This window comes from Stomoxys calcitrans, chromosome 5, assembly GCF_963082655.1.
Source record: "Stomoxys calcitrans chromosome 5, idStoCalc2.1, whole genome shotgun sequence".
Classification (NCBI taxonomy): Eukaryota; Metazoa; Arthropoda; class Insecta; order Diptera; family Muscidae; genus Stomoxys; species Stomoxys calcitrans.
Window position 1 is genome coordinate 158,207,066 of NC_081556.1, and position 27,369 is coordinate 158,234,434.

Below are 27,369 nucleotides of genomic sequence, written 5' to 3' on the forward strand. Positions count from 1 at the left end.
TCTTGAGCTTCTAGAGGGCGCAATTCCTATCCGATTTGGCTGAAATTTTGCATGACGTATTTTATTCTTACTTTCAACAACTGTGTCAAATAAGGTTCAAATCGGTTCATAACCTGATATAGCTGCCATATAAACCGATCTGGGATCTCGACTTCTTGAGCCTCTAGGGGTCGCAATTATTATTCGATTTGCCTGAAATTTTGTACAACGGATCCTCTCATGACCATCAACATACGTGTTTATTATGATCTGAATCAGTCTATAGCCTGATATAGCTTCCATATAAATCGATCTCTCTATTTTACTTTTTGAGCCCCCAAAGGGCGCAATTCTTATTCGAATTAGCTGGCATTTTACACAAGTCTTCAACATATAATTTAATTGTGGTCCAAACCGGTCCATATCTTGACATCGCTCTAATAGCAGAGCAAATCTTTTCTTATATCCTGTATTGCCTAAGAAGAGATGCCGGAAAAAGAACTCGACAAATGCGATCCATGGTGGAGGGTATAAAAGATTCGGCTCGGCCGAACTTAGCACGCTTTTATTGGATTTTTATGAATTTCGCACTGTACGACCTCCAAAGTTGGATTATTAATTTTTAAGGAATCCAATTGAGGAGTTTAGGTGCTGAATTGGAAAATGTTAGCAAAATACATATTTATATGAAATTAACCCTATGCCATTACTATGGCTATGGTAGAAGTTTTACTCAGAACTTCTTTTTGATTCGGCTTAGCCATGTCTGTCTGTCCACGTACCCGTTCTGTACCGTTTGTTCGTCTATCGCTTTTTTGTAATCAAGGCGGTGATCGCATTTGTTATCCAATCATCACAAAATTTTCTACACATCCCATTTTTAGCCTAAAGGCAAGCGCTATGACTTTTGGCGATAACAGCTTCAGATTTAGATAAAGCTGTCATATATATAATTCATACGATTTACGCTTATAATGTGGTAGCGACTACAATTTTCAACCAATTTGCATGAAATTTGGAATAAAATAATTTAAAAGTCGTCTGAATGGCTCGGCTAAACTTCATTAAAATCGGTTCAGATTTGGATATAGCTGCCACTACAGGACAATAATTGAACTTCGGCTTCTATCTGTTTATGACAGCAACATATATCTATATCTGAACTGATTGTTGCCAAAATTCATCGCGCTTCTCTTTGGGCTAAAAAGGGTCATGTAGAAAATTTTATGATGATTGGGTATTAATTGGAATTTCCAATGTGAAAAAGCGACAACGGACAAAGGGTACAGGAAGGAAAGGTGGATAGACGGACATGGTTATGCCGAATCAGGAAGAAGTTGTGAGTCAAAGAATAAATTTTATCACAGCCACAGCAGTGACACAGAGTACAGTTGATGTTTCAACCATACATTTTACATAACGGGAACATGCTATTAGTATTCTTCTAATCCTAATCAACAGTCAATTTCAAATCAGGATCAGCGAGACATAACAGAATACCCAGTTTCGCGTTGAGATTTTTTCCCCATGTCGATTCAACTACAAACTGTTTACGGTGCAAGTAAAACCGACCAGTGATAATCTAGACCCCTTAAGCATTGTAGCCCATTTCCTTGCGGCCAACCCAATTTATTATTATTTTTTTGTTACTAAAACGGTGGTTAGCTTTAATTGAAAAGTTTCCAATATCCATCGGCAATGCTAAAGTAAAAGTGAAAGTCCATTAAAAAAAGAGGCTTTGAAAGTTAAACTATTGAATGAGTGAAAATCTTTTGTTCGCTCCAAATAAATAAAAAGTGTTTTTTTTTTTATTGTGGGTATTATATAAGTGGTTGTAATTTATTATTGCCAATTGTCGTGGTCGCAAATCAATAAAATATTTTTCGGTAGCTTTAGTGGTGGTAATGATAAAAATAAAATAATTTTATAAATAATATAATAATAATTTATATAACCATAATTATCTAATATTTATCACTATGAAGATAAAAAACTATTGTTATCTTAAGTAAAACTAATTGTTTGTCTGTTTGTTTGTTTGTTTCTCCATATATATGTAGGTAAGTATGAATTTATGTTTGTGTGAGAGTTGGTTGGGTCGATGGGAGGGAGGTTAATGTATGTTAAACAAATGCTTATGCATGTGTGTGTGTGTGCGTGAGTGTTGCTTACATGATTTTTTTTATGAATAATTGTTTATTTCAATGATATTAAATAAATTGAACCTAACTCGTACAAATGCCCTCTCCTCTCACCTTTGTGTCATGGGTTGAGAAGAGAAGTCATATTTTGTTCTTTTGTTTCTAAGCTGTCTATTTCTATTTACAATTTTTATTTTTTATTTCGATGATGCCAATCATCTGGTCTGATTAAAATTTTCTTACATTTCTTTGTGGACTTTGACGAGTCTCCTCTTAACTAAGGCCTGATCATTTGTTCCGAAGTTGGAATTGGGAATGCCTTGAGTGGCCCAATCTAGCAACTTGAATTTCTTTTTTCTCATCATCCACAATGCAAAAAATCGTTGTCTAAGAGTTTTGTACATTTTTGGAATAAAATCTTACGAAAGCATAACAAAAATCTTGATTTAGACTAACAATAAAATATCGACGAAATCAGTCGTTCCAAGGGTTACATTCGTTGATTGCCTGCAATTTCAGACTTTAAGTCTTCCTCTGAATACTGTCCGTTTTGGAGAATATAACCAATGAACAAGATGACTTCAACCGGAACTCGCCATTGTATTGCCATCAACATCATCATCATCATTTCCATTTTCGCATCGCCACTATGCAATTGAATATAAAATCACATCAAAGTAATCACTTCTAGTTTAAAACGAAGCTATGTTAAAGCCCTGATCAATTGAGGGGCAGAGTACAACAATAAATATTAAAAAAGAATTAGAAAAATTACAGTAATGAATCATGGATAAGTTATAACGATAATTAAAACATTAAATAATAGTAAATGCTAACTAAATGCTAATTTTTTTCGTTTAAAAATAATCGTTGATTTACATACAGTTACAAATATATCGACTAACTACACATAAATATATATGTATAAATACAAATAATTATTTGCTACAGACATACGTCTTGGGTGGACGCTTGGTTTTTTCGTGCTAAGCCTAAAATTGTAAAATTTGATTTATCCAGTCTCTGAACTCGGAGATTCGAGTGTAAACTCCAGGCTGGTTGGCTTCGGCACAGCCAATGCCCCACGATATAACACCGCCCAGTTGGAAACGTTTATCGGATTCACGCTGCAGAACCATGGGACCACCCGAATCACCTGGAAATAAAAATAAAGTTTTTTTAAATTATGAATAAAGAACAAAAATAAAAAGTAACACAAGTCTAGATGTGAGATGTTATTGTCATTTTTTTTTGAAAATGTTTACAACACTCGAAATAAAATTTTGTTGAATATAAGTATATTTGTGTGATCCGCCGGATACTTCACTCAACCAAATTTGTTATTCAAAACAGCAAAAATGTTTGCTAAAACAACTTTTTTTTTTTGCTAAAAATTGAAAAGCAGATATTACTGCCGTTTCAGCAAACATAGGGCTGGTGTACTAGCCAACATTTCGGGCAGCAAAATCAGCAAACAAAATCTGCTGTTTTAAATACAAAAATCTGCTGAAAAAAATGTATTCTATGTTTTAGGTTTGCCTGTTACTTTAGGCATTTTTTTTTAGAAATTTTGTTGGGAGAGATGATTTTTATTTGTGAAATATTGCTGTAAAGAAGTTAACTGATCCACCCATTGGTATACATATCGAAATGTGGCTATACTCGCTCGCATTTTTTGTTATAGGTCGACTAATGTGTACATGACGGAGGCCACCGTAGCGCAGGGGTAAGCATGTCTGACTATGGCGCTGAACGCCTAGGTGCGAATACTGGTGTAACCATCAGAACAAATTTTCAGCGGTGGTTTTCCCCTCCTAATGCTAGCAACATTTGTGAGGTACTATGCCATGTAAATCGGCACGCCGTTCGGACACGGCTATAAAAAGGATTATCATTGAGCTTAAACTTGAATCGGACTGCACTCATTGATATGTGAGAAGTTTGCCCCTGTTCCTTAGTGGAATGTTCATGGGTAAAATTTTCATTTGCAATGTGTACATGACTGGCATGGCCTTTTCTATCTAAATCTAGGGAAAGAAGATTAGGGGAAGTATACATTCAGTGGTGATTATAAACATCCTCTGAAACACACATTTACACCTCTACCATAGGATGGGACGTATACTAATTTCGTCATTCTGTTTGGAAAACCTTGAAGTTTGCGTCTAAGACCCCATAAAGTATATATTCTTGATCATCATGTCATTTTAAGGCGATCTAGCCATGTCCGTCTGTCCGTCCGTCCGTTTGTCGAAAGCACGCTAACTTTTGAAGAAGTGAAGCTAGGCGCTTGAAATTTTGCACAAATACTTCTTATTAGTGTTGGTTGGTTGGGATTGTAAATGGGCCAAATAGGTTCATGTTTTGATATAGCTGCCATATAAACCGATATTAGGTCTTAACTACTTGAGCTTCTAGAGAGCGCAATTCTTATCAGATTTGACTGAAATTTCGCACGCGATGTTTTGGTATCATTTTCGACAACTGTGCCAGGTATGGACTAAATCAGTTGATAACCTGATATAGCTGCCATATAAACCGACCTTGGGTCTTGACTTCTAGAGCTTCTAGAGGGCGCAATTCTTATCCGATTTGGCCGAAATTTTGCATGAAATGTGTTAATTTGACTTCCAACAACTGTGTCGAGTATGGTCTAAATCAGTCCATATAATGATATAGCCAATCTCCCGATTAGACTTCTTGGGCCACAATTCTTATCCAATATGGTTGAAATTTTGCATATGTCGTTCTAGTATGACTTCCAACAAGTATTCCAAGTATGGTCTGAATCGGTATATAACCTGATATAGCTGCCATATAATCCGATCTCCCAGTTTGACTTTTTGAGCCTCTGGAGGAAGTGGTGTTTTTCTATGAACTTGACAAATACGATCCATGATGGAGGGTATATAAGATTTGGCCCAGCCGATTACATACTTGTTTCGTCTGACATCCCTTTCATAATTAAGCAGCAATCAGTCTGTTACTCCAAAATTGCAGAACTATTTGCCATTTTCAGCTAACTTTTTTCTATAAGAGTTGTATTAAAATTTCGTATGCGTACTCTAAGTATGAAGTTGTCATGATTGGTGTAAATATTTGGTTTTTGTTTTGGGGTACTGCAACGGTTCAATCCAAATTTCGCCCACCTCTGAAATATCGGACTTTCGAAAAAATTGGGTGAAGGCAGAGTCCGCCATATTCTTTATGTGAAGGGAGGGCGGACCTTCCACCTAACCTCAATTTTTCAAAACACCATATCCCAGCGATATGTAAATCAATATGGAGGCCACCGTAGCAAAGAGGTTACCATGTCTGCCTATGACGCTGAACGTCTGGGTTCGAATCCTGGCGAGAACATCAGAAAAATTTTCATTGGTCATCCTCTCCTAATGCTGGCAACAATTGTGAGGAACTAGTCATTGAAGCAAAACTTGTATCAGATAACACTCATTAATATGTGAGAAGTTTGCCACTGTTCCTTAATGGAATGTTCATGGCTAAATTTGCATTTGCAAGTTAACCAACATTGTAACCCAAACACAAATCTTATATCCACATTTGGGCATCCTCAAGGGCAAAGGTTTCAGGGCAAACATTTTAGAAGTTGCTGGTATCAATGCATAACATAAGAGGTTCAGAAGGAGGACAGACGCACTTTTCCAGTAAAGCCATTTTTAATTTAATCACCAATCCATCAAAATTATAAGATAAAAATTAAAAGTGGATACTGGCCGAAACCAGAGAGATATTGTAGACCTCAAGCGGAATTTTTTATTGGGATTTTTGGGCACTATCTAGAAAAATTTTGGAAATCGAACTGCAAATGGTATGACCTATATCGGGCTTCGACAAAATCGCGTATTAGAAGGACTTTAGAATAGAATTACGTGGTTAGGACAAGCCTTGGTTTCCTCAAATGGTATGTCAGTAATGCGTAGTATGTCTATGCTTTTGTTCAGGTAGAAGAAGATGTCTTAAAGTTCGTAGACGACATGATATGTAGGGCATCTTTGGTAATTTTATTGGACATGGATGCGTATGTTTACTTTTCAATCCATATGCCGTAGGCCATACGCCACCTTGTCCACCCATTTACCATATAAAATAACTTGGGAACAAATTATTTGCCAAATTATGGGTTGTAGGGACTTTATGGCATCTATTTGTCCACTGGAAGATATCCGTAGATATGTAAGTGATAGATATTTCTATCATATATAATGGGCTGAGGCTTTGCGATCTGTGTAGTTAATAAAATGCATAAATAAAAAAATAGATGGAGGCCATCGCAGCGCAGAGGTTAGCCGCCTATGACGATGAACGTCTGGGTTCGATTTTTGGGGACAACATCAAAAAAAATTTCCAGTGGTGGCAATCCATTTCTAATGATAGCGACATTTGTGAGGTACTTTGCCATGTAAAAACTTCTCCCCAAAGAGGTGTCGCACTGCGGCACGCGAGTCCTACTCCTCTATAAAACAGGAGGGCCCTTATCATCGGGCTTAAACTTGAATCGGACAGCTTTCAAAGATATGTGAGAAGTTTGCCCCTGTTCCTTAGTGGAATGTTAGTGGGCAAATTTGCAAATATAGATTTACCACAAATAAAACAAAAATTGTTTGGAGCAAACACAAAACATCTTCTTTACAAATTCATATAAAGGCGAAAATCTTGGTAAAAATCTTAATTATGGCCCTAAGCTATATCTGAAAAAAGAAAATCTGTTCTCAGTTTGGAAATAACGCTCCATTTTGAGATAGAAACACTTAAAAACTCAGAAGAAACAGCCAAGTTTTTCATTCTGTTGAACAGTCTTATAGCTCTATAAAGCCTATTTTTAAAATTTATCGGCATGGATTGGTTCATGACGCGATTATAAAGATACCACCGATCGACCGATATAGCCGATCGGGATATATTTGGATATAACTGTCATATATATCGATCTGGCTTAGATCAGGCTGTATTTGGATAGAACTCCCAATTTTAGGTCTTGGGTGCTTTTATTACGCGATATCGATGAAATTTAACATAGTGTGGTATGTAATGTACCTCAATATCTGTACTTTGTATGGTCTAGATCGAATTTTATTTATATATAGGTTTCATATATACTTATCTCCTGATTTGAGGTATTGGACCTATAAAAGGTGCATGTATTACCCGATTTCGCTGATATCGTGCACGGTTTAGGTCGAAACATGGTGCAGATCGCATCATATTTGGATATATGTAGCTGCCTATAAACCGAACCTCCGTGGCTGTAAACAATGATTCTGAACCGATTTTGATAGTTTTGATGATAATTTGGCAAAGGCTATCAGATTCTGTGCGTTTGAAATGTCGTGTAGATCCGTAAAAAAGTTTCGTTCTTCCTTAAGAAGTGATTCGACTACATAAAAACAAACAGGCTGACTCACGGACCGAGAGATATGGCTACGTCCAATCAGAAAATAGATTTATGTCTACGAGTATGTTGCAAAGTAGAGATGAGGGGTATACTTCACGTTTTAATGATAAGTACCATATAAATAAAGGGTGATTTTTTAAGCTATTATCTTTTTGTCAACACTGGTTTAAATAGATCACGCACGTTTCCTCAAATGCAATAGCTTGACTTGCATGACATGTGGTTTCAACTAGACGGTGCCACATGCCACACAGCACACGTAACAATGGACTTATTGACCCGCGAGTTCGGTGAACATTTTATTTGACTTTCGAGACCGGTTAATTGGCCGCCTAGATCGTGCGCGATTTAACGCCTTTAGACTATTTTTTGTGGGGCTATACTAAAGCTCATTTATATACAGACAAGCCTGCTTCAATTGACGCATTAAAAGACAAATTTAAAGCATTCATTCGTGAGATACCGGCAGAAATGTTGGAAAGAGTATGACTAATTAACATTAGCACGACATAATCCTCAAACATTAAATTATATGGACCGTACTAATTGTTTTTTTTTTTTTTTGAAAAACTTGCCTATAGTTCTTAAAAAATCACCCCTTATGTACTTTATGCTCGAGCTACATAGCAAAATCAATTTTACCAATTTTGTAAATAGTGGGACGTATTAACCCTTCGCCTTAATATTTCGTATTTCGGTTAATGGAATTACCAACAAAACGCAGAGTTCGAAACTAGTTGTGAGCAAAGAGCAGTCTACCATTTCAACACTTAAAAACATGGTATTATGTTCAGCTTTTGGTATAGTTGTAAAAAACGTCAACAAAATATCATTCTTTTTTAAACATAATTAAAAGGCCAACAGAGTACCAACCCTAAATGATAATAAATTAAAATAGTCCAGCTTACCTTCACATGAATCATAGCCTCCCTTTTTCCAGCCTGCACAGATAAATATGTGTGGTATATGCTCAATATATCCAGCAGATCTGTACATGGATTCGCATATGGTGTTGTTGATCACAGGTACTGCAACTTCTTGTAAAACACTGGGCAAGGGGCCATCCTCATAGAGACGACCCCAACCCGTTACAAAGGCTGTTTGTCCAATAAAGTCCTCATCGTTTTCGGGAACACAAACAGGTATAATATTGGGTTGGAACGCTACCGGTTCATAGAATCTTCAAGCATAGAAAAAATACCATGGTTTAACACAAGTGAAATAAACCAGAATTTTAGATGACAAAACTAACCTCAATAGGGCCAAATCATATTCAAAAGTTCTAGGATCGAACTGTGGATGAGAGGCAACAATTTGCACACGCCTTTCCTGGTAACCATAGGGTTCCTCTTCCTCGGCCAGATCATATTCTCCCAATCGCAATAAGAGATCCGATGGCGGAACACTGGAAAGTTAAAAAAGTCAGTTAATGGTTTCCAATGGTTTCTAATGCTATATCTAAATATAAGTTGTGGCTATTGTTTTTAATAGTAATGCAGTTTAGTATTAACAACAAATAAGTATAAACCAGCATTCATTAAAGTTATACGCAACTATTAAAAATTCAAGGAAGCAATCTTTTTTTAATCACTGCAACACTTCTCTTTCGTTATGAGTCCAATTTAAAATTGTTTGTTAAATATTTTGTTTTCTCTTCTCTTTAATTTTTTAAAACCCTAAAAATATGCAATACAAAACATTTAATGAGATTGAGCAACTCTGAGCTGGCTTTTGAGTTTCCACTTCGAATTAATAAAAACTATTTTTTGATATATCACGAAATTTTATAATATTAGAATATTAAATCAATATTTTTGAATCATTATAGCATGAGGGGTAATTTCTTCGTCTCATATTTGGATGACAGATTCGTATTCCAAATTCCTTTTATTTGTTTCCTATTTTTAATGAAAGTTCTTACTTTACACGCAAATATCATTCTGCGGAGTTCCATTTTGGCATGATTGGTTTATATGTTCAAATGTAAATACGCCCACGAGTATTCCATTAAGTCCATTAAGGAAGAGCGAGCAAACTTCTCACATATCAATGAGAAGTTTCCTCGACACCTCTTTAGGTAGAGGTTTTTACATGGCTGCTGTACCATTTTTGTACTCTATTCCACTACTGTGGTATAGGGTATATTAACTGCAGTGTATTTGTTTGTAGGATGAAGCTTGCTGATACACACGCCTGAGTTAAAATAGGAAAGAACCTCTACGAACCGTTCAGTACTATACGAGGGAGACAGCCTATCGTGTGATCTTTTTAATAACCTCATGGAGACGATTATACGAGATGCAGGTGTGAAAAGGCACGTCACACTACTCACGAGAGTACATAAGCTACTCGCCTATGTCGATGACATCGATATTAAAGATCGGTCACAGGGAGTAGTAACTGTAGCTTTTGAAAGGAACAAAAGAGAATCAGAGAAAATGGGTTTGGCAGTAAATGCAGAAAAGACAAAGTGGATGGTATCAACTCTCACAAAGCCCTGTAATCTCGAGAAGATGCAGAAAATGGAGCAAGTTGGAACTACAACTTCGAGAGAGTCATCAACTTAATACACGTCTAAGGGCGCAAAAGGGGAAGACCAAAACCCTGATGGAGTGACCAAGTGGAGAAAAATGTCTCGTTACTGAGTGTCAGAGATTGGAGAAGGAGCGCAGAAGAGCGAGGTGCTTGGAAATCTATTCTACGTTCGGCTAGAGGAACATATGTTCTGTTATGGCTTACTACAGAAAATTAAGCATTTGTTTGTAACATCCAGATAGAAGAGAGGTAGACCCAGTGATAAGTATAGGGATCGACTTAAAATCACTTTCTGATACGATTTTACCATGTCCGTCTATCTGTCGGTCGGTCAGTCTGACTGTCTGTCCATGTTAATTTGTGTACAAAGTACTGGTCACAATTTTCATCACTTTATCTTAAAATGTGGTAAAGACTTTTTTCTGGAGACAGAGCCTATTAAAATTGGATGAAATCAGTTCAATAATATGATCAATGATCACTGATAATTTGTTAACCGATTCCCTCCAAAATTTACACAAAGGATTGTCTTATGACTTCCCCATACATATGTCTTACCCAATTTAAACTTTTAGAACCCTTGTCAGCGCTCTTTTTAACTCACTCTCTCAAAATGTTGTGCAATGTCTACAAACTTTTTATGTTTTATGCTATTCATTTCTCTTATATCCAAGTCTTACCAGAACTAAAGAATGGACAATCAGGCGAAGGAGTATAGTGAATGATTCCATATTCACACCTTCAGAAACATCCGAAATATTTCCTTAGTTATCAAACTACAACAAGCATCCTCTACTTACTTATCCACACAATGTGCTGCTGTAATGGCCCAATTTTCGTTAAGCAATGCTGCTCCACATTTATGCAAATAAGTCGAGGTTCGCCACTGCCTTAGAGAGATTTGCCAGGGCCACCGACCAAAGGCGGCATTTGAACCACCAACAATGCGGGGTTCAGGGAACATTCTGCGACCACACACTGAAAACGAAATTCAAACATAAATGGTTTGAGACTCAATGTCGGAGGGATGGATGGAAGAAAAAAAAAATACCTTGTCTATAGTCCACACCTTCCAAGCTATTGGCGGGAGTGGTGTTATTCACACTCGGGCCCTCAGTTGTAAACATCTCTTCAACTCCCCCTTCGGAGCTTGAAACTTCCGGTGCCGTTGAAGATGAATGCGAATGCTCTTCAGTGATGGGGCCAGCAGTGGTTAGTGTGGTAGAATGGAAAGTAGATGTGGTTGTGGTGGTGGTGGTCATTTTTGTTGGGTGATATGTTGTGGGTGTTGTTTGTGGCTCTGGTGGGGGCGTTGTTGTTGAAGACGTCATAAACGTAGTTGGAATTGTTGTGGGCTTAAAGGTCGTTGATGTCGTGGTGGTAGTTGGTTTGGGTGTTGTGCTCGTTGTAAATGTTGTTTCAGTTGTCGTGGTTGTAGGCCTTGCTGTTGTGGTGGTTTTCGTTGTCGTTGTATGGGGCTTTTGTGTTGAGGTGGTCATTGTTTGGAAAACAATTGGCCGTTGGGGCGGTGAAACAAAGATGGTATTGTTATTCACCACAGCACTTATGCTGGTGGATACGGAAACACCTATTTCTTCATATTCTGCCGGTTCACTAGTAGGACCTAAAAATAAAAAAATTAATTAACGTCCTGGCAGCAGCTTTTTACTTACCTTCTGTTTTATTTGCGATTGTAGGGTGTGCTGTTGTTACTGGAATCCAGTCGGAAGCTTTGTTTGGTCCCGCAGGTTCGGCATCAATGTTGGTCCAGGTCACTAATCCGGGTTTCAAAGTGGTTGATGCAACTACTGGAGCTTCTGTTATGCTTTCCGTTTTCACGGTGGTTGTTTTGGATGTCGTTGTTGTCGGTGGTCTTCTTGTGCCGTGCGATGTTGTGGTGGTGGTGCTTGTAGTGGTAGTTGTTGGCGAGGGCGTTGGTGGATTGCGTTTGCTCGCTTCTGTTGTGGTTATCTCCTCGGGAGTTGCCATTGTTGGTTTTGGTCTTGGCTTGACGGAGCTCATTGTTGGCTTGGGTACCTTGGTCACCGTTGCAGTGGGCTTTGGCTTAGGCCTATAGCTTCCGGGATATTTTGTTATCGTTGCATTTCCAACAGGTGAAGTTGAGGTTGCTGTTGTTGGTAATGTAGTGGGGTTGGCGGTGGATGTGGTGTTATGAGTAGCAGGCTTCTCTTGATCGTTTTGAATAATGGTGGGTTTGATGGTTGTCCGTTTCGTTTGGCCAGGTTTCTTGGTGGTGATCGGTTTGCGACTGGCTTGGGGCTTTGGTTTTGTTGGCGGCCTGTGACTGGTTATGGGATTCGTTGCATTGGCCGCAGTAGGACTGGCGACAGTAGGCAGCGGCGATTTCGTAGTTTTCTGCTGTATGCGTTCAGTGGTAATAAAGTCCATTATCTTTGTTGGTTCTGCTGGTGTTGCTACCGTTGTTTCCACAGTTTGGAATGTGAAGAGCTTAGTAGGTGGTGTGGTCATTTCAAAAATCAATTCATCGGGGACAATTTTGTTGCTGGCGGTAGTGGTGAGTATAGGACGTGCAGTTGTGGTAGTCGTGGTGGTGGTAGAAGTAGTTGTTGTTGTAGTTATCTTCTTTTTCTTTGTAGTTGTATTGTGCGATGGTTTCGAGCCCGTTGGTCCCTTTGTGGGTTTTGCTGTTGTTCTAATCACGAAATGTGATTGCTTGCGAGTTGTTGATGGAGGTGGCTTCGCTGTTGTCGACTTTGTGGTTGATTCCGGTCTTGGAGCAAGGGTGGTGGCAGCCTCTGTCTGCTGAATAATGGGACGTCGAGTGTTGTGTTTGTTGGTGGATGGTATTAAACCCTGGATGACACTATTCGTCGTATGTGCCACCATGTCCGTCTGTTGCTGCGTCGTTGTATTGCTGATTGGATGCGGCCCCAAGGTGGTCAGTTTGAAGAGAGCACTCGTAGGCACTGTGGTTGCTTCTGGAGTAAAATGATGCGAAATGGTGTTTTGGTCTATGCTGTTGTCTCCAATTTCAGGAGCGAAAAGAGAGCCTTCATCCTGCAAGGAAATTCACATTAGTGTTTGGAAATTTTGTCAGAAATTATTGCTAATGGGAGGAGTGCTCAATCGGAAGATATATAACACTAGCCATATCCAAAATGATAGCTAATGTAGGATATGTTCTTTGAGTTTTTCTCTCCTAGCGTTATATTGCACGCTTACCTTAATGTCACAACATGAACCGAAGTAAAATCGATCTATACAAGTACCCAAATGAGTTCCATTCTGTTTGATGCAATCGATGGCAAACATGCAGACACCCGATCTTCCAGACTTCCTCACTATACAAGGTAAATGCCGTATATTTCTTCCAGATTGAACTGCAATGAATTGCAAAAATATATGCGAAAGTTAGTAAGAAAATTTCAGAACTAAATGCTTGTAGATGACTCTGTGGGAAATAGCATGACAAAGAAAGTTTTCCAGAGTTTTTTTTTCTCTTTTGATAATTTAAAAAACCGTTTCTTCACCAATCTAGGTCGACGTAGCCTCCCTTGCGATCTTTCTTCTGGAGTGGAAATTTTTGAAAAAAAAAATGGTTGTCATGTTTGTTGCTGGGTGTTTACCATAGCAGATAACTTCTTTGTTTATTTTTATTGTTGTCGTGGTTGTTGTTAATATTTGGGTTGGATTGGGCTATCTTGATCACAGTGATGTCTTTAGTTGCTTCTACTTCTTCTGCTCCATCCATGGTGTGGCAGTAATTTCATATAATTAACGTAATAAATTCTAAATGACTTCCTACGCTATCGTGGAAGAACAACAGTGGCGATGTGAAAAGCTATCGCGTTGGTCGATCGGTCGGTCGGACGGTCAGTTGAATGGTCAGCTCAGCAGCCTGGCTTTGTTGGTCGACTGGATAACTGGCTGGCAGGTCTATGAAATGCGGTCACTCAACGGCATAAGACTGGTGGCTCGCGTGTTAATGCGATACTAACTACCCAACGCCACAAATCATTTGTTTTTGTCATTGTGTTGGTCTTATCCGCCGGTGCTTTGCAGAATTATCCACCGCCAGAGAGAACAAACGCTAATGACTTGACCATCTCCATTAAACGTATTTATACTAACTATCTGGCTTTCAAAGTTTTCACAATTTACGATTTTTATAACATAACTGGGAGGGAGTTCCATGGTTCAAGTCGTTAGTGTGAGTGTACTGAACATTAAATTCAAACTTTCTTAAAATATGTATGTATGTGTGTGTGTGTGTGTGTGTGCATCTATGTACCGTGCCTTTCTTTAAAACCCTTGAGAAAGGCGGCACTTCATTATATAAACCGATTAGTGATAATTTAATGGATAATGGAGCGAAAATTTTGTGATTTGAATATAAATGCTAGATTGGGATTGTGAAATTATATATATATACATATTTCTGTAAGAACTAGCTCAATCAGCTGTACTTTTAGCATGGCTAAAGATTCTAAGGGTTTAATTTTTGTCATCTCTGTAGACTCTCCTACATAGGAGGGGGTATACTTAAACTTAAATTTTTTCAATAACCTCTGAGAAAGTTTTGGAAGTAGATTTTTGGCCTACACCCCTTTTATAGTACAAGGTATTATTACAAAGTTGTTTGTAAAATCAAGAAGGGAGAGGCATAGATCCATTGATAAGTACACGAATCGACTTAAAATCACTGACTGATTCGATTTAGCTCTGTCCGTCCGTTGTGTACAAAGTAAATGCAAATTTTGCCCATGAACATTCCACTAAGGAACAGGGGCAAACTTCTCACATATCAATGAGTTCAGTCCGATTCAAGTTTAAGCTCAATGATAAGGGGCCTCCTTTTTATAGCCGAGTCCGAACGGCGTGCCGCAGTGCGACACCTCTTTGGAGAGAAATTTTACATGGTATTGTACCTCACAAATGTTGCCAGCATTAGGAGGGGAAAACCAACGCAAAATTGCCCATGAACATTAAGGAACAGGGCCAAACTTCTCACATAGTGCTCTTCACCGAATGTTGTCAATGATATGGGGCTACCTTTTTATAGCCGAGTTGGTACGACGTGCCTCCGAGTTGGTACGACGATACCTTTTTGGGGAGAAGTATTAGGCAGCATTAGGGGGGGAATCCCCCGCAGACATTTTTTTCTGATCTTCCCGCTTCTAGATTCGAGACCAGGCGTTCTGCGCCATAAACGCTAAGGTGGCCTTCAAGCAGCGAGTAACCGTGGTTCATAGGTTAGCATACCCGCCTATGGTACACAAACGCCCGGGATCAAATCCCGCCGGCGTGAACACCTTCAAACATTTTACAGCGGTGGTAATATTTCAGCCAAGTACAAAATGTGTTAGGTCACTTTTCAGTGATACACCGTTCGGATTCGGCATAAAACAGGAGGTCCCCATATCATTGAGCTTAAATTTGAATCGGGCAGCACTTAATTGATATTGTGAGAAGTTAATTTCCCACTGAGAGAAATAGTATTTTATTGGAAAAAAAGTGAACATAACTTGTGTTACGATTTATTAAGTAATAAATCCAATGGTATATACAAATATCTTGTACTTGTATTTCCATATGGCTAGGCACGTGTCTTTGCCCAACTGTTTTAATGAAGAGGTTGGTTGACTTAGTGAAAATCCACTGGAGAGGGAAGTGGTTGGTTATTTTGCAGTCTTCTTCAATTTTTCTTTCCACAAGTTTAAAGTTTTGGGATATATGTATATGTCAGTTTCCCCTAAAGTATACAGTTGACCCACCCGGTTGGGTTTTTGACCACGACATCCATAATAATCTTTGGATTGGCAAGGTTAATATAAACAAGTGAAAACGTGTTAGGTTCGGGCATGCCGAACTTTGGATACCCACCACCATGGTCCAAAATAAGCTTCGTCTTTTGTAACAACTTCACTATCACATCCAAAGTAATATGCAATTGGGTTGCTGGTTTGGATCATATTTGATTCAGGTCTCAAGAACTCCTATACAAGCCACAGTTTCGGCGAAATCAAGCAACAAATCCGCTTTTATGGGAATAAGATCCTAAATTAAAAGATCGGTCTATATGACAGCTATATCTAAATATAGTCCAATCTGAACCATATTTGAGTCGAATGTCGGGAGGCTTAAAGCAACGTACTGCCTCAAATTTTAGCGAAATCGGATAATAATTCCTGCTTTTATGGGCTTAAGACCCTCAATCGGCAGACCGGTGTATATAGGAGCTATAACTAAATATTTTCCGATCTGGACCATATTTAGGTGTGACGACGAACACAGTTTCATGTTTCAGCGAAATCGTGTTATATGTGCAGATTTAATGGTCTCACAACCCTTGATCGGCCGATGGATCTATATGGCAGTTATATCAGAATATAGACCGATCTGAACCATATTTGACTTCAGAGATATGGGATAATAAAGCGTCTGTTTCCGACTTAAGATCCTAAACCGGCATATCGGTATATATGGCTGCTATATTTAAATATGGATGCTCGGTTTGAATACTGGGGCTTCTAGTACAACTTTCTGTTTAAAATTTCAGCGAAATCGGACAAAAAATATGATTTGTACGGGCTTAAGAGGCAAAATCGCCTGACCGATCTATGTGGCAGCTATATAGAAATATAGTCCGATTTGGCCCATTCAAGAACTTAACCCTCGTATAGAAAAAATACGAGTCTGTGGAAAATTTCAATGCAATATCTCAATTTTTAAAGACTGTAGCGCGGTTACGGACACACGGACGGATAGACGAACGAACGGACAGACACATGGACATCGTAAAATCGTCTTGGAATTTTATGACGATCAGAAATATATATTCTTTGTAGGGTCGGAAATAAATATTTCGATGTGTTGCCTATGGTGGTGGGTATGAAGACAGGGCTGCTAATACTTATTTTAGCTAATGATGAGCAAACTCCTTTTCATAGCTAAGCCCAAAATATCGCCAGTCTTAGTAGGTGATAAGTAACTGTTAAAAAATCTCGCTCCAGGAATTGAACCAGGCGTTCAATCACTTATAGGCAGGCCAGAGTGGTCTTACCACTTCAATCTAAGAGATCATAACTATTTAACCTTATTGGAATAGCATGTCATTGGTAACAGATTCCGGTTTACAGCATTCCCTGCATTTAGACGGTTAAAACAACCGATATTTGTATTCTTATTTAAATGCTTTCATTTGAAGAAACTGCCGCCATTTAATTTAATTTTAATTACCACCAATTAAGGTCACTTTTAGCCGCCTTCCTCTATTAGGTTTTTATGGGGCGTATGGGAAACAACATCAAAAAATCTTTCAGAAAGTTCACAAACAACAATGCTAAGGAAAGCAAATTAACATCCAAATAAAAACAAAAGAAGTCGAATAAGTGAAAGGGAAAGAGAATGAAGTTCGGTGTACCTTGGGCCATTGTTTGGATTTAACAATCAAATGCAGAAAGAAAACAAAAGCCCCCAAAGTATTTAATAAAACGCTCATCTCGTCGGCAAAGAAAACTGACAGCATCTACGCGAAAAGGCAAAGTCAAAAAGACGGTGATGACAACGACAGCGAAGGCGATGCCTAACTCGATGAGGGAGGGAATAGGGGCTTGAGTACCAAAAGATGCATTCGAGCAATCGATATTTGTTTTCTTTTTCATTTGGGCCGCAGCTAATGTTGAGGTAAACCATCATCGTAAAAAGGCAAATTCAATGTACATTTCTAAACATTAGTGTGAAGGGTGGGCGGACGGGCGAGCGGTTGTATAAACAAAACATTGAAAAAAAAAAAACCGATGGCAGCGGAATTATAAGGAAGCCCAGAAAGATATTCGGAATATGTGAGACGGTGAAACAGCACGCGACCTACTTTCCTTGTGACAGCCACCAGCAATAACAGCAGCGGCAACAAGACAACAACAGCAAAACATTCACTTAACAACAACACCACAAACACATAGGCACCAACATCAACTAGACGGCATATTGGTCGGTAGTCAGCCAGCCAGCCAGCCAGTCTGTCAGTCACCCACAAACAACAATCGAGCCATTGTCTATGGTGGCCTGTGAGGAGGAACCCATATTCCCATATATTCAAATTCTCCAAAAAGAAAGATACCCACACTGAGAAAGCATTCTCGCTAACATCAACACCAATGATAATAGCAGCAAAAAACAAAAAAACACGAACGAAACTTCGACTGCGCTGAAAGCAGCAAAAAAGGCGCTGCGCATGCGCACAAGCAGTTGTGGGGGCCATACATCTGGAAAGAGTTTTTCGGGCAGCGTTTCACCTATTCAGTGCTCCAATGACCAGCGCTAGAGCGCTGACAATGCTGCTGGTAATGCTGTTGTCGCTACTTCAACGCCAAATTCCCAAGTTGTTGTTTTTGTGGTGCGGTTATTGCCGTTTCAACGAGCCATCTATTGTTGCTGGCATTGGCAAGTACGGCGACTATTGTCTGTCGTTCTAGCCGTCTCAATGACTAACTCGATGGCTGGCTGCATGGTGGGCTGACGAATTGGCGGCTGACCCAAAAAAGAAAATAATATTTAAAAATACTCAATACATGTATGTGCTACCAAGCAAAACAACAACAACAACAACAATCGATACTGTGGCAGCGCATTGATTTGACTTTCAAAACATTTTGCAGAGAATGAGGAAAATGCAATAGACACCTTCGTTTGGAAGTACCAATATCGCATGCACCATCGACAGCCTAAAGTGGAGATCAACACCTTCACTTAACCCATTCGTGAACTGAATCACATATTGCTTATACATAATTGGTGGGACAGCACTGACTTTGGAATTTTTTGGATGTTTTGTTCTTTCTTAAACGTGAACCAATGCGGCCCAACCGTGGCACATAAGGTGACCCTGAATGGGTGGGTATGAATTTGGACGGGGATATTAGAAAAAAATGTCTTAGCGGTCGTTATTTGTAAGGCCCTCAGTCACATAAAATGTTCCAGGGGTCTGCCGACTTTTCAGTTAATGGTATGGTCGTCGCTGTTTATTTTGACGGCTTACTAAACTCATGGTCCAGCTTAAATCAATATCAGAAAAAATTGGTCTTTTAAATCGAGAAATGATTGGTCTTATGAGTTCTATGTGAAGCCTTAGTACATTATTTTGTGCCGGGGCTGAGATTTTACACATAGTATTCCATTACGACTTCCACCGTATTCAATTTCGGTATGTAACCTAATATAGCTCCCATTCAGACCGGTCTCCTGATTTGAGATCTTGAGCACCTAGGAGAACTGGCAAAGTACTGATAATCGCAAAATTCGATATTTTCGATACTCCTTTAAATAAATATCGATAGTATCGATACTATCGTCAATTTCCCATCACCGACATATATTGGGTTGCCCAAAAAGTAATTGCGGATTTTTCATATAGTCGGCGTTGACAAATTTTTTCACAGCTTGTGACTCTGTAATTGCATTCTTTCTTCTGTCAGTTATCAGCTGTTACATTTTGCTTGCTTTAGAAAAAAGTGTAAAAAAGTATATTTGATTAAAGTTCATTCTAAGTCTTATTAAAAATGCATTTACTTTCTTTTAAAAAATCCGCAATTACTTTTTGGGCAACCCAATATTTCAAACAAAAGTGATTAGTAAAAATCTGGAGATTGATTTATATAGAAGCAATATCAATGCACAGACCGAATAAAACCTAATCAAATAAAGTCAGTTGGAGATCATGAGAGAAATCATTGTACAACATTTTAGCCAAATCGAATGAAAACTGCACCCTCTATAGGCGTAATGTATCGTATGAGATTCATTCAGTGTCGGATAGCTTATTTTTGTTCAATTATGCAAAAAATTTAACTATGCTGATAGTATCGATAGGAAAAATATCAATCGATATTTAGACAAAAAATAAAATATCGATAGTGTCATCGATATTTTGCCAGTTCTAGCCCCTAGAAGCCGCAATTGTTATTCAATAGGTCTGAACTTGAGCATGTAGTGTTCTGTTATGAATTTCAATAGTCGTGACGAATATGATGCATAATCTGATATATTGCAGCTATCATATAAACCGATCTCCCGATTTGACATCTTGAGCCGTAAGAAGACTCCATTGATATACGATTAGGCTGACATTTTGTACGTAGTGTTCTGTTTCGACTTCCAACAACCGTGCCATGTATAGTCCAAATCGGTCTATAGCCTGGTATTCCGGTCTATAACAAAGTTCAAATACGCCTTTCAACTAAGTTTTGTAAACTTTTAGCAGAATTCATGGTAATGGGTTCCCAATTTTCGGCCTGGCCGAGCTTAGCACGCTTTTGTTGTTGTTGTAGCAGTATGTTGTGAACTAAGGCGGAAGCCCTTGCCGATGAAAGACTCCATCGGGTAAATCCGCTACGTACAATCGGCTGCCATGGCGTGCTTTTACTTGCCATGTGTAAAGTTGGTTCTCATGTCGGCATATGGTCGGCCATTTTGAATGTTTATCTAATTTTTTTACCCTCAACCAAAGGATGGGAAATATTGATCAAAGCAGTTGTGCGCAATTCTTATCCGACTTCTTGAAATTTTGCTCAATGAGATCTACTATTGTCAAAAACATCCAAGTCAAATATGGCCTGATTCGGTTTATTACCTTACATAGCTGCAATAGCATAGCAATTCTTATCCATTATCCTTTATTTGCCTATAAAGAGATACCGGGCAAAGAACTTGACAAATGCGATCCACGGTGGACGCTATATAAGATTGGGTCCGGCCCGCTTAGCACGCTTTTACACGTTTTTACCATTTTGCTTAGGTTAGGTTGAAAAGAGTGTGCGGATATTAATCCGTCCCATGGCCACTATAGACATACACCTAAGCCAGTACTCGGTTTATTGTGCGCTCTAAATACTAAAAAGTGTTGTAGAGTCCTGTTGAAATTGTTCAGGAGATGTAGAAGCCATAACGCGACGACTCACAACTGGTGACCAATCGTGTGTAAATTCTTATGACGCAGACCAAGTCCGAAGATAGTGCGCCAATTTCGGTGTAATGTGAAGGTTTTGCCCAAAGTTCTCTTTAACTGCAGGGGCGTCAGAAAGGAGCGGAACCAACATTGCATCGTTGCTTGTGAGGGAATTTTTGAGTTTTTGCTCCCAAAACTTAAGAGTCCCATGAAAGTACGGCGCTACGATAGAGTCGATAAAAACTGCATCGAAGTAGGGGGAGGAGATTGAACAAAATCACTAAACTTGACTTTTACTTTGAGGATTGCAAAATGTTGACATGGCTGGATTTTATCATGAGGTGATTACTTTGATGGGGGCGATATAAATAATATTTTTTAAAAAATGCAAAATTCGTTATTTGAACTACGAATAGGTGAATTTTGTGTCCGCTATAGCTTAGGTTTGAAGCAATGTAGTGCATTAGACCCGTACTAGATATCCTTGCCGAATATTAGATTTTACTCGGTCTGTATTCATTTAAGGTTCATGTTTTCAGCGATTGAAATGAAATTTGGAACAGTGAGTACTATGAGACCCTTAGATACCCACGCTAAATATGGATGGATGAATCATATAAGATATTCCATTCATTTAAGGCTCAGTTTTTAATCATTTGGAATGAAATTTGGAGCAATGAGTAATATAAGACCCTTAGACACCCATGCTAAATATGATCGTCATTGGACCATGCCACATACATCTATCCCCGATTTAATGCCTTGGTTTTATAAAAAGCGGATTTAATTGCAAATTGAAACAAAAAATTGTATTAGAAGACCCATCGATGACCGTGTGGAATATGGTCTATATTGTACCATAAGATACACAATTAACGAATTCTGGCCATATCATTAGTTTTAAGATTATGAGCGTTGTGTAGGGAATCTACACTCTATAACTTTTACTCGCATAGCCAGTAACTTTTTATCACTTGATTTGTTTACCAATTCACCTAAATTATATGATTATGTAAAGGAAAAACAGCTGATTTCAAAGAATTGGCAAACGTATTAATTGACAAAATGTTAGTGGTTTTTTGCAGTAATGCTCCACATAAGTACGATGTGGTAAGTAGTCCATTTTAAAAATGCCATCACATCATCACGCCAAGGGTTAAAAACAAGGCAATGACAGCAAATTCGAACAAGATCTTGAAAGAAACGTGACAGCCATGACTTTGGCTTTGGTTTTGGTTTAGCTTTGGTTGCGGTATGTGAGGTTGACCATTTCGTTTTCTGTTATCTAGAAATTGTGAATGAGTCAATAAATAGTGGAAGTAAGCAATTTGTAGCGTAAAACGACGAACAGCCAAACTAACAAACGTACAGTAAGTGAGCGACACACACATGCATAAGTCATGATATTCGTAGCGTGTGTGTGTGCAAAGTGCTGCACAGGAAAAAGCAAGAGGAGCAAAACTCGTTTCAGTTTGTAAGGTGGCTGAGGTTTCTTCTATCCACTGAAGCGCTCATTTGGTCTTTCTTACAAAAATGGATACTAATTTCATGCGAGTGTACGAACATATAGAGGATATCGAAGCATCGTGGCATTTGGCTGGAGGCAATCGCAACATAACCTCTAGAATCCTAAAACCACAAACTACTCTGCAGGAATTGTGGCATGTGTGTGTACAACAAATATTTGTGGCCAGCACTCGGTCATCGTTCGTTAGTCCAAACTGTATGGTTGGCTATCAGTAAAAGTCATTAGTCCGAGTGTGCGCTAAAGTGCGATCAGATGGAGTTGCTGTGTGTGCAGTTCCTGATACTGGCGATTTGGATGGGTATGTTGCTGCCAAAGATGTTGATCTCTATGCAAATGTGTGTCGATGTCCCGTTAGAATGGAATGGAATTGATTTGGTGCTAAATGCTGCACTGGTTTCGCAATTTGTGCTGCATTTATTTGGTAACCTAGCTGGTTGGTTACTCCATCAGAATGGAGAGCTGAGAATAAGAATTATGAGCACGTCAAAGAAATTTAGGGGGAAAATACAGCAAAGTGCCATGAACCATGGCGATCTATGACTGATGGGGGATACACACTTCATTTTGCAATGGGACTACCACAATGCATAGCTTCAACAACTAAATATCATCGACATGATTTTTGCTCGAGTGTAGCACTAGCTCTGATGAGAGTGTGTCTCGCGCTTATTTTGTACCTTTTTTGGTATTTCGACGTATTTGTTCCTAAAGATAAGAAATCCATCAGATAATTACGTGAGAGAAAGTTAAAAAAAAACGCTGTCACTGATTTAACAGAAATAAAAATAAAACAAACAAAAACCACTACAAGAGAAACAGCAACCACTGCGTCAAGCTACAGAGATGGAGATGTATAATATCGAAAATTTCAAAAGTGGAACATTAATATGATACAGGTTGTAGCTGCTGCTGCTGCCGCCATAGCTAACTATGGCCATGATGGTGCTTGAAAGTCAGTGGGTGTGTGGTGTGTTAGGGGATACGACAAATGCCACAGAGTGCATCTTCGCTGTTAGACAACCATAATAGGCATTTTTTTTTTGCTTTTTTGTGGCCTATTGCTCTTTTGTAGAAACCAGGTGTGCTTCTCTTTTTGCCTGCAGGAAATTTTATTCCATGGAATGCTAAGCCATTTTCTGTTAGAAACTTGATACCTTGTGTCGGTGAATGTAGCCAACAAACAGGTCGGAACAAGTGCGCCTACTGCTTCATTAGTAAAACAAACAAATGAAATCTAGTCTTATTGAAAGAATTTTGTGGCAAACTGAAGACAAATAGCCATATAAAGTTGATGAAAAGCGGGCTGCGGAGAGGTTAGTCGTGGCGGAATAGAAGGTGTGTGACATGAATTGATTTGCTCAGTGATTGACCCGCAACAGAATTTCATTTCATTAAAAAAAATCTTTTTGTTTACTTTTGGACAACGATAGACAGACAACTTCACATACTTTTCAATGCCAAACAAGCAAACAAAAGACTTAAGATACATACCCCGTTCAAAAAGCCAACAAGATTTATTGGCACCATTGGCTAGAATATTTCTATGTGGATATGCAAATGGGCCTTCAATTTGTTGATTGATGGATGATAGACGATATGTTTGCCAATTTTGCTATTTTACTATTTTACTCGGAGGTTAAAGAAAGTTAATTGCAATTTAATTTTATGACTTCAGCGAGATAATAATGAGTGAGTATAGCATAATGATAAATGGACGAAAATTGAATATTGAACATTGCTTTGAGTGTTTTCTTAATGAGGCCAATAGGACTTTGGTTGAAGTTTAGAAGATTTCACTTGTTTATGGTAGAACTCATAAGCAAAAGTACAAAAACATGTTTAAAACATTACTGGAGGCAGAATAACAATTCGCTTACCGCTTCATAATAGAAACAAATTGTGTACATCTTTAAACAAAAGTTTGTGAATATTTCGTTTGAAATAAAGCCAAAGAAGCAGAATTACTTTTTGGGTTGCTTAATTCTCTTAAAAGGCAACGAATATTAAAATCTTAATAGCCAGAGCTTTTGTTTTCTTTTTTGAAATTATGATCTGAAAAAAAACGTTTTTAGATTTAGCTGCTCTATGGACCGATATTCCGATATATTCTCATGAATGGCGTATATTAACCCCTATAATCCGATCTACCAATTGAACTCCTTGAGCTCATAAATTAAGTATTTTTCACGATGTCGTCAAAATTTGCAATAATGAAAACATAGGGCTGCTGTATTAGCAAACATTTCTTACTGCGATTTCAACTAACAATATCTGATGTCTTGAATACACAAGTCTACTGAAATAGAAATTTGTGTGCTAATAAAAAAACTCGTGTTAGTTAACCGGATCATTAATTAATGATAAACCGGAACATTAATTAATGATAAACCGGAACATTAAATAATAAAGGATAAACCTCCTGCTAACAAATTTGGTTTTCTCGTCCACTTTTAAGGTAATTTAGAAGATATGGCAACATTACTCAGCAATTAGAGTGTTGGCGAACTCAAAAATTTGCACAAACTTTTACTGAAAGTCGTTCGTTTTCCAGTAAAAGAGAGTGTGAGAAAGAAAAACATTTGGAGAATTTTGTAAATGAGAGGTTGAAAATTTCTGCTGGAAGTTTTTTTCCCCAAACAGAATTTTCAATGACAAATTGTTACAGAATAAGTACGTGAACACACCGTTATATTACGAAGCAATCGGTAAACAAAAAACAGATGTATGTTTTGAGGCAATGAGTCACTAACCAGCGTCCATCTTCCGGTTAAGGTTTATCGCTACGATAAACAATAAGCATATATTCAGAAAACCAAATTCCTTTAATCAGAAGAATATCGCACTATAAATTGTAACCGGATAAAGAGAAACCCGGCCTAAAAGTGCCAAATTTCATTAGAATCTATTAAAAAATTAACACATTATTGCAATAATACTTAAAATCAGACGAACATGTATGAGAGCAATATCTAACTGACTTTGACCAAAGATCGGTTAATAAATAAACGTAGTCGAATTCATAGAAGAAGACAATGTGTAAAATTTTGAGCATCTAAATCTGAAACGATTTCTAAAAAATCCACCAATAATCGTTAAAGTCATAAAACAATCCTTCGTGCCAAATTTCGTGAAGATTGTTTCACAATCAACCACATTATTGTAATATTACTCGAAATGGGACAAATATATTGGGTTGCCCAAAAAGTAATAGCGGATTTTTTAAAAGAAAGTAAATACATTTTTAATAAAACTTAGAATGAACTTTAATCAAATATACTTTTTTACACTTTTTTTCTAAAGCAAGCTAAAAGTAGCAGCTGATAACTGACAGAAGAAAGAATGCAATTACAGAGTCACAAGCTGTGAAAAAATTTGTCAACGCCGACTATATGAAAAGTACGCAATTACTTTTTGGGCAACCAATATATGAGAGCTATACATTAATCTGAATCGATTTAAGCAAATACCGTACATAGATGAGGAGAACGTTTATAAATGTGCTTGCAAAGGTTCCTCAAGTCAAAATATGCGAGACATATATACGGGAGCTTTATCTAAATCTGAGCACATTTAAATATAATTAACCACCAATCTGAAGAGTCAAAAGCAACTCTTCTCTGATCAGGCACTCTCGAGTAATAAAGCGTGTTTATATTTAAAGGGCCAATGTTGAATGTGAACCACATCTAAACGTAAAGTTTTTCCTGCATTTCATTTGACATTACTCAACTTGAACCATGGAAAGATACACAATCGAGCAAAGCGTTAAAGTTATTCAAAAGCAACACCGGCCCTTTAAATGTAACTATCTTTCACTTGAGGCCGAATTTGATAAGAGTAATTTAACCATTATTTCCATACTGTTTGTCCGAGTTCGCTAGCAACTATGTCTCCAGGGCGATCTAGTTGAACAATTACTCTTGAAATATATCTCTTACTTAAAGTGAGGCAAGATCGATGCAAATTTTTTAAAATATCTTTAAATTTAAAATCTGTAGAAATATGACAAAACTCCACAACTCGAGCTATGGAGTTTTTTTATATTGCCATAAAAACACTTAAAATATTTTTTATGTTTGCTGGTAATGGCTGGTCACTGAGTTCATCCATTTTTCATCAAACCTTCCAAAAAGGGAGAAATACGGACTGTTTGACCATGAGAAGGAATATGACTGGAATGAAAAGTTCTATTGATTACAGAAAATATAGATAGCAATGTTACCTCATATTAATATTTGTCCAAATTTATAAATCAAAAGTTTTGTTGGATATTTTGTGCGTATTTTCGACCGCTTTTAAAATTTGTAATAGCGAGTTATTGGGTTTTGTCATATTTCTACAGATATCAGTCAGTGATGAATGCAATGCATATGAACAAAAGACTTAAGACACATGCTCAGCAAGAATGGCTACTAAACCCTGCATGCGTCTTAAGTCTATTATTCAATTGTATATAACTGTGCTGCTGCCCTTTTCTATTTCTCCAGTCTATATCTACCTTTTCTTAAATCTTTTTTTGGCTGAGCCTAAGTGAAACTTTTCCTTAACTTGCGTAGTCAATGAGAAACTGAATTTTGTAACTCAGTCACTTTTTAGGAATAACCCATATATTTCCCTTAATAAGTTTATTGCCCTGAAAAAGCATCTTCCCATGGGAAGCCAATTAAATTTTTTTACCTTTGTAAAGTTTGTTATCTTCTTATTGGGGGATTTTCTTCTACTTACACTGTGCTAAGCTGGGATTATCTACAAATACTGGATTTGTGTTTGCCGTTGTTATCAACGTCGTTAGAATCAATGTGGCGATAGTGATCAGGTTCATTAGACTACTGAGTCTGCTTCTGCT

The 27,369-nt window shown here is 38.0% G+C and overlaps 1 protein-coding gene across 1 annotated transcript; it reads right to left on the bottom strand.

Annotated features, from left to right (window-relative positions):
• Nucleotides 1–2,217: 2,217 nt before the first annotated feature.
• Nucleotides 2,218–27,369, bottom strand: LOC106095940 (serine proteinase stubble). Its single transcript, XM_013263394.2, has 8 exons — nucleotides 27,249–27,369; nucleotides 13,273–13,430; nucleotides 11,742–13,107; nucleotides 11,120–11,692; nucleotides 10,869–11,046; nucleotides 8,786–8,938; nucleotides 8,442–8,713; nucleotides 2,218–3,276 (listed from the first exon to the last, which is right to left on the bottom strand). Exons 1-8 carry the CDS (start codon nucleotides 27,343–27,345, stop codon nucleotides 3,113–3,115), a joined length of 2,961 nt encoding a protein of 986 aa, XP_013118848.1. The 5' UTR covers nucleotides 27,346–27,369; the 3' UTR covers nucleotides 2,218–3,112.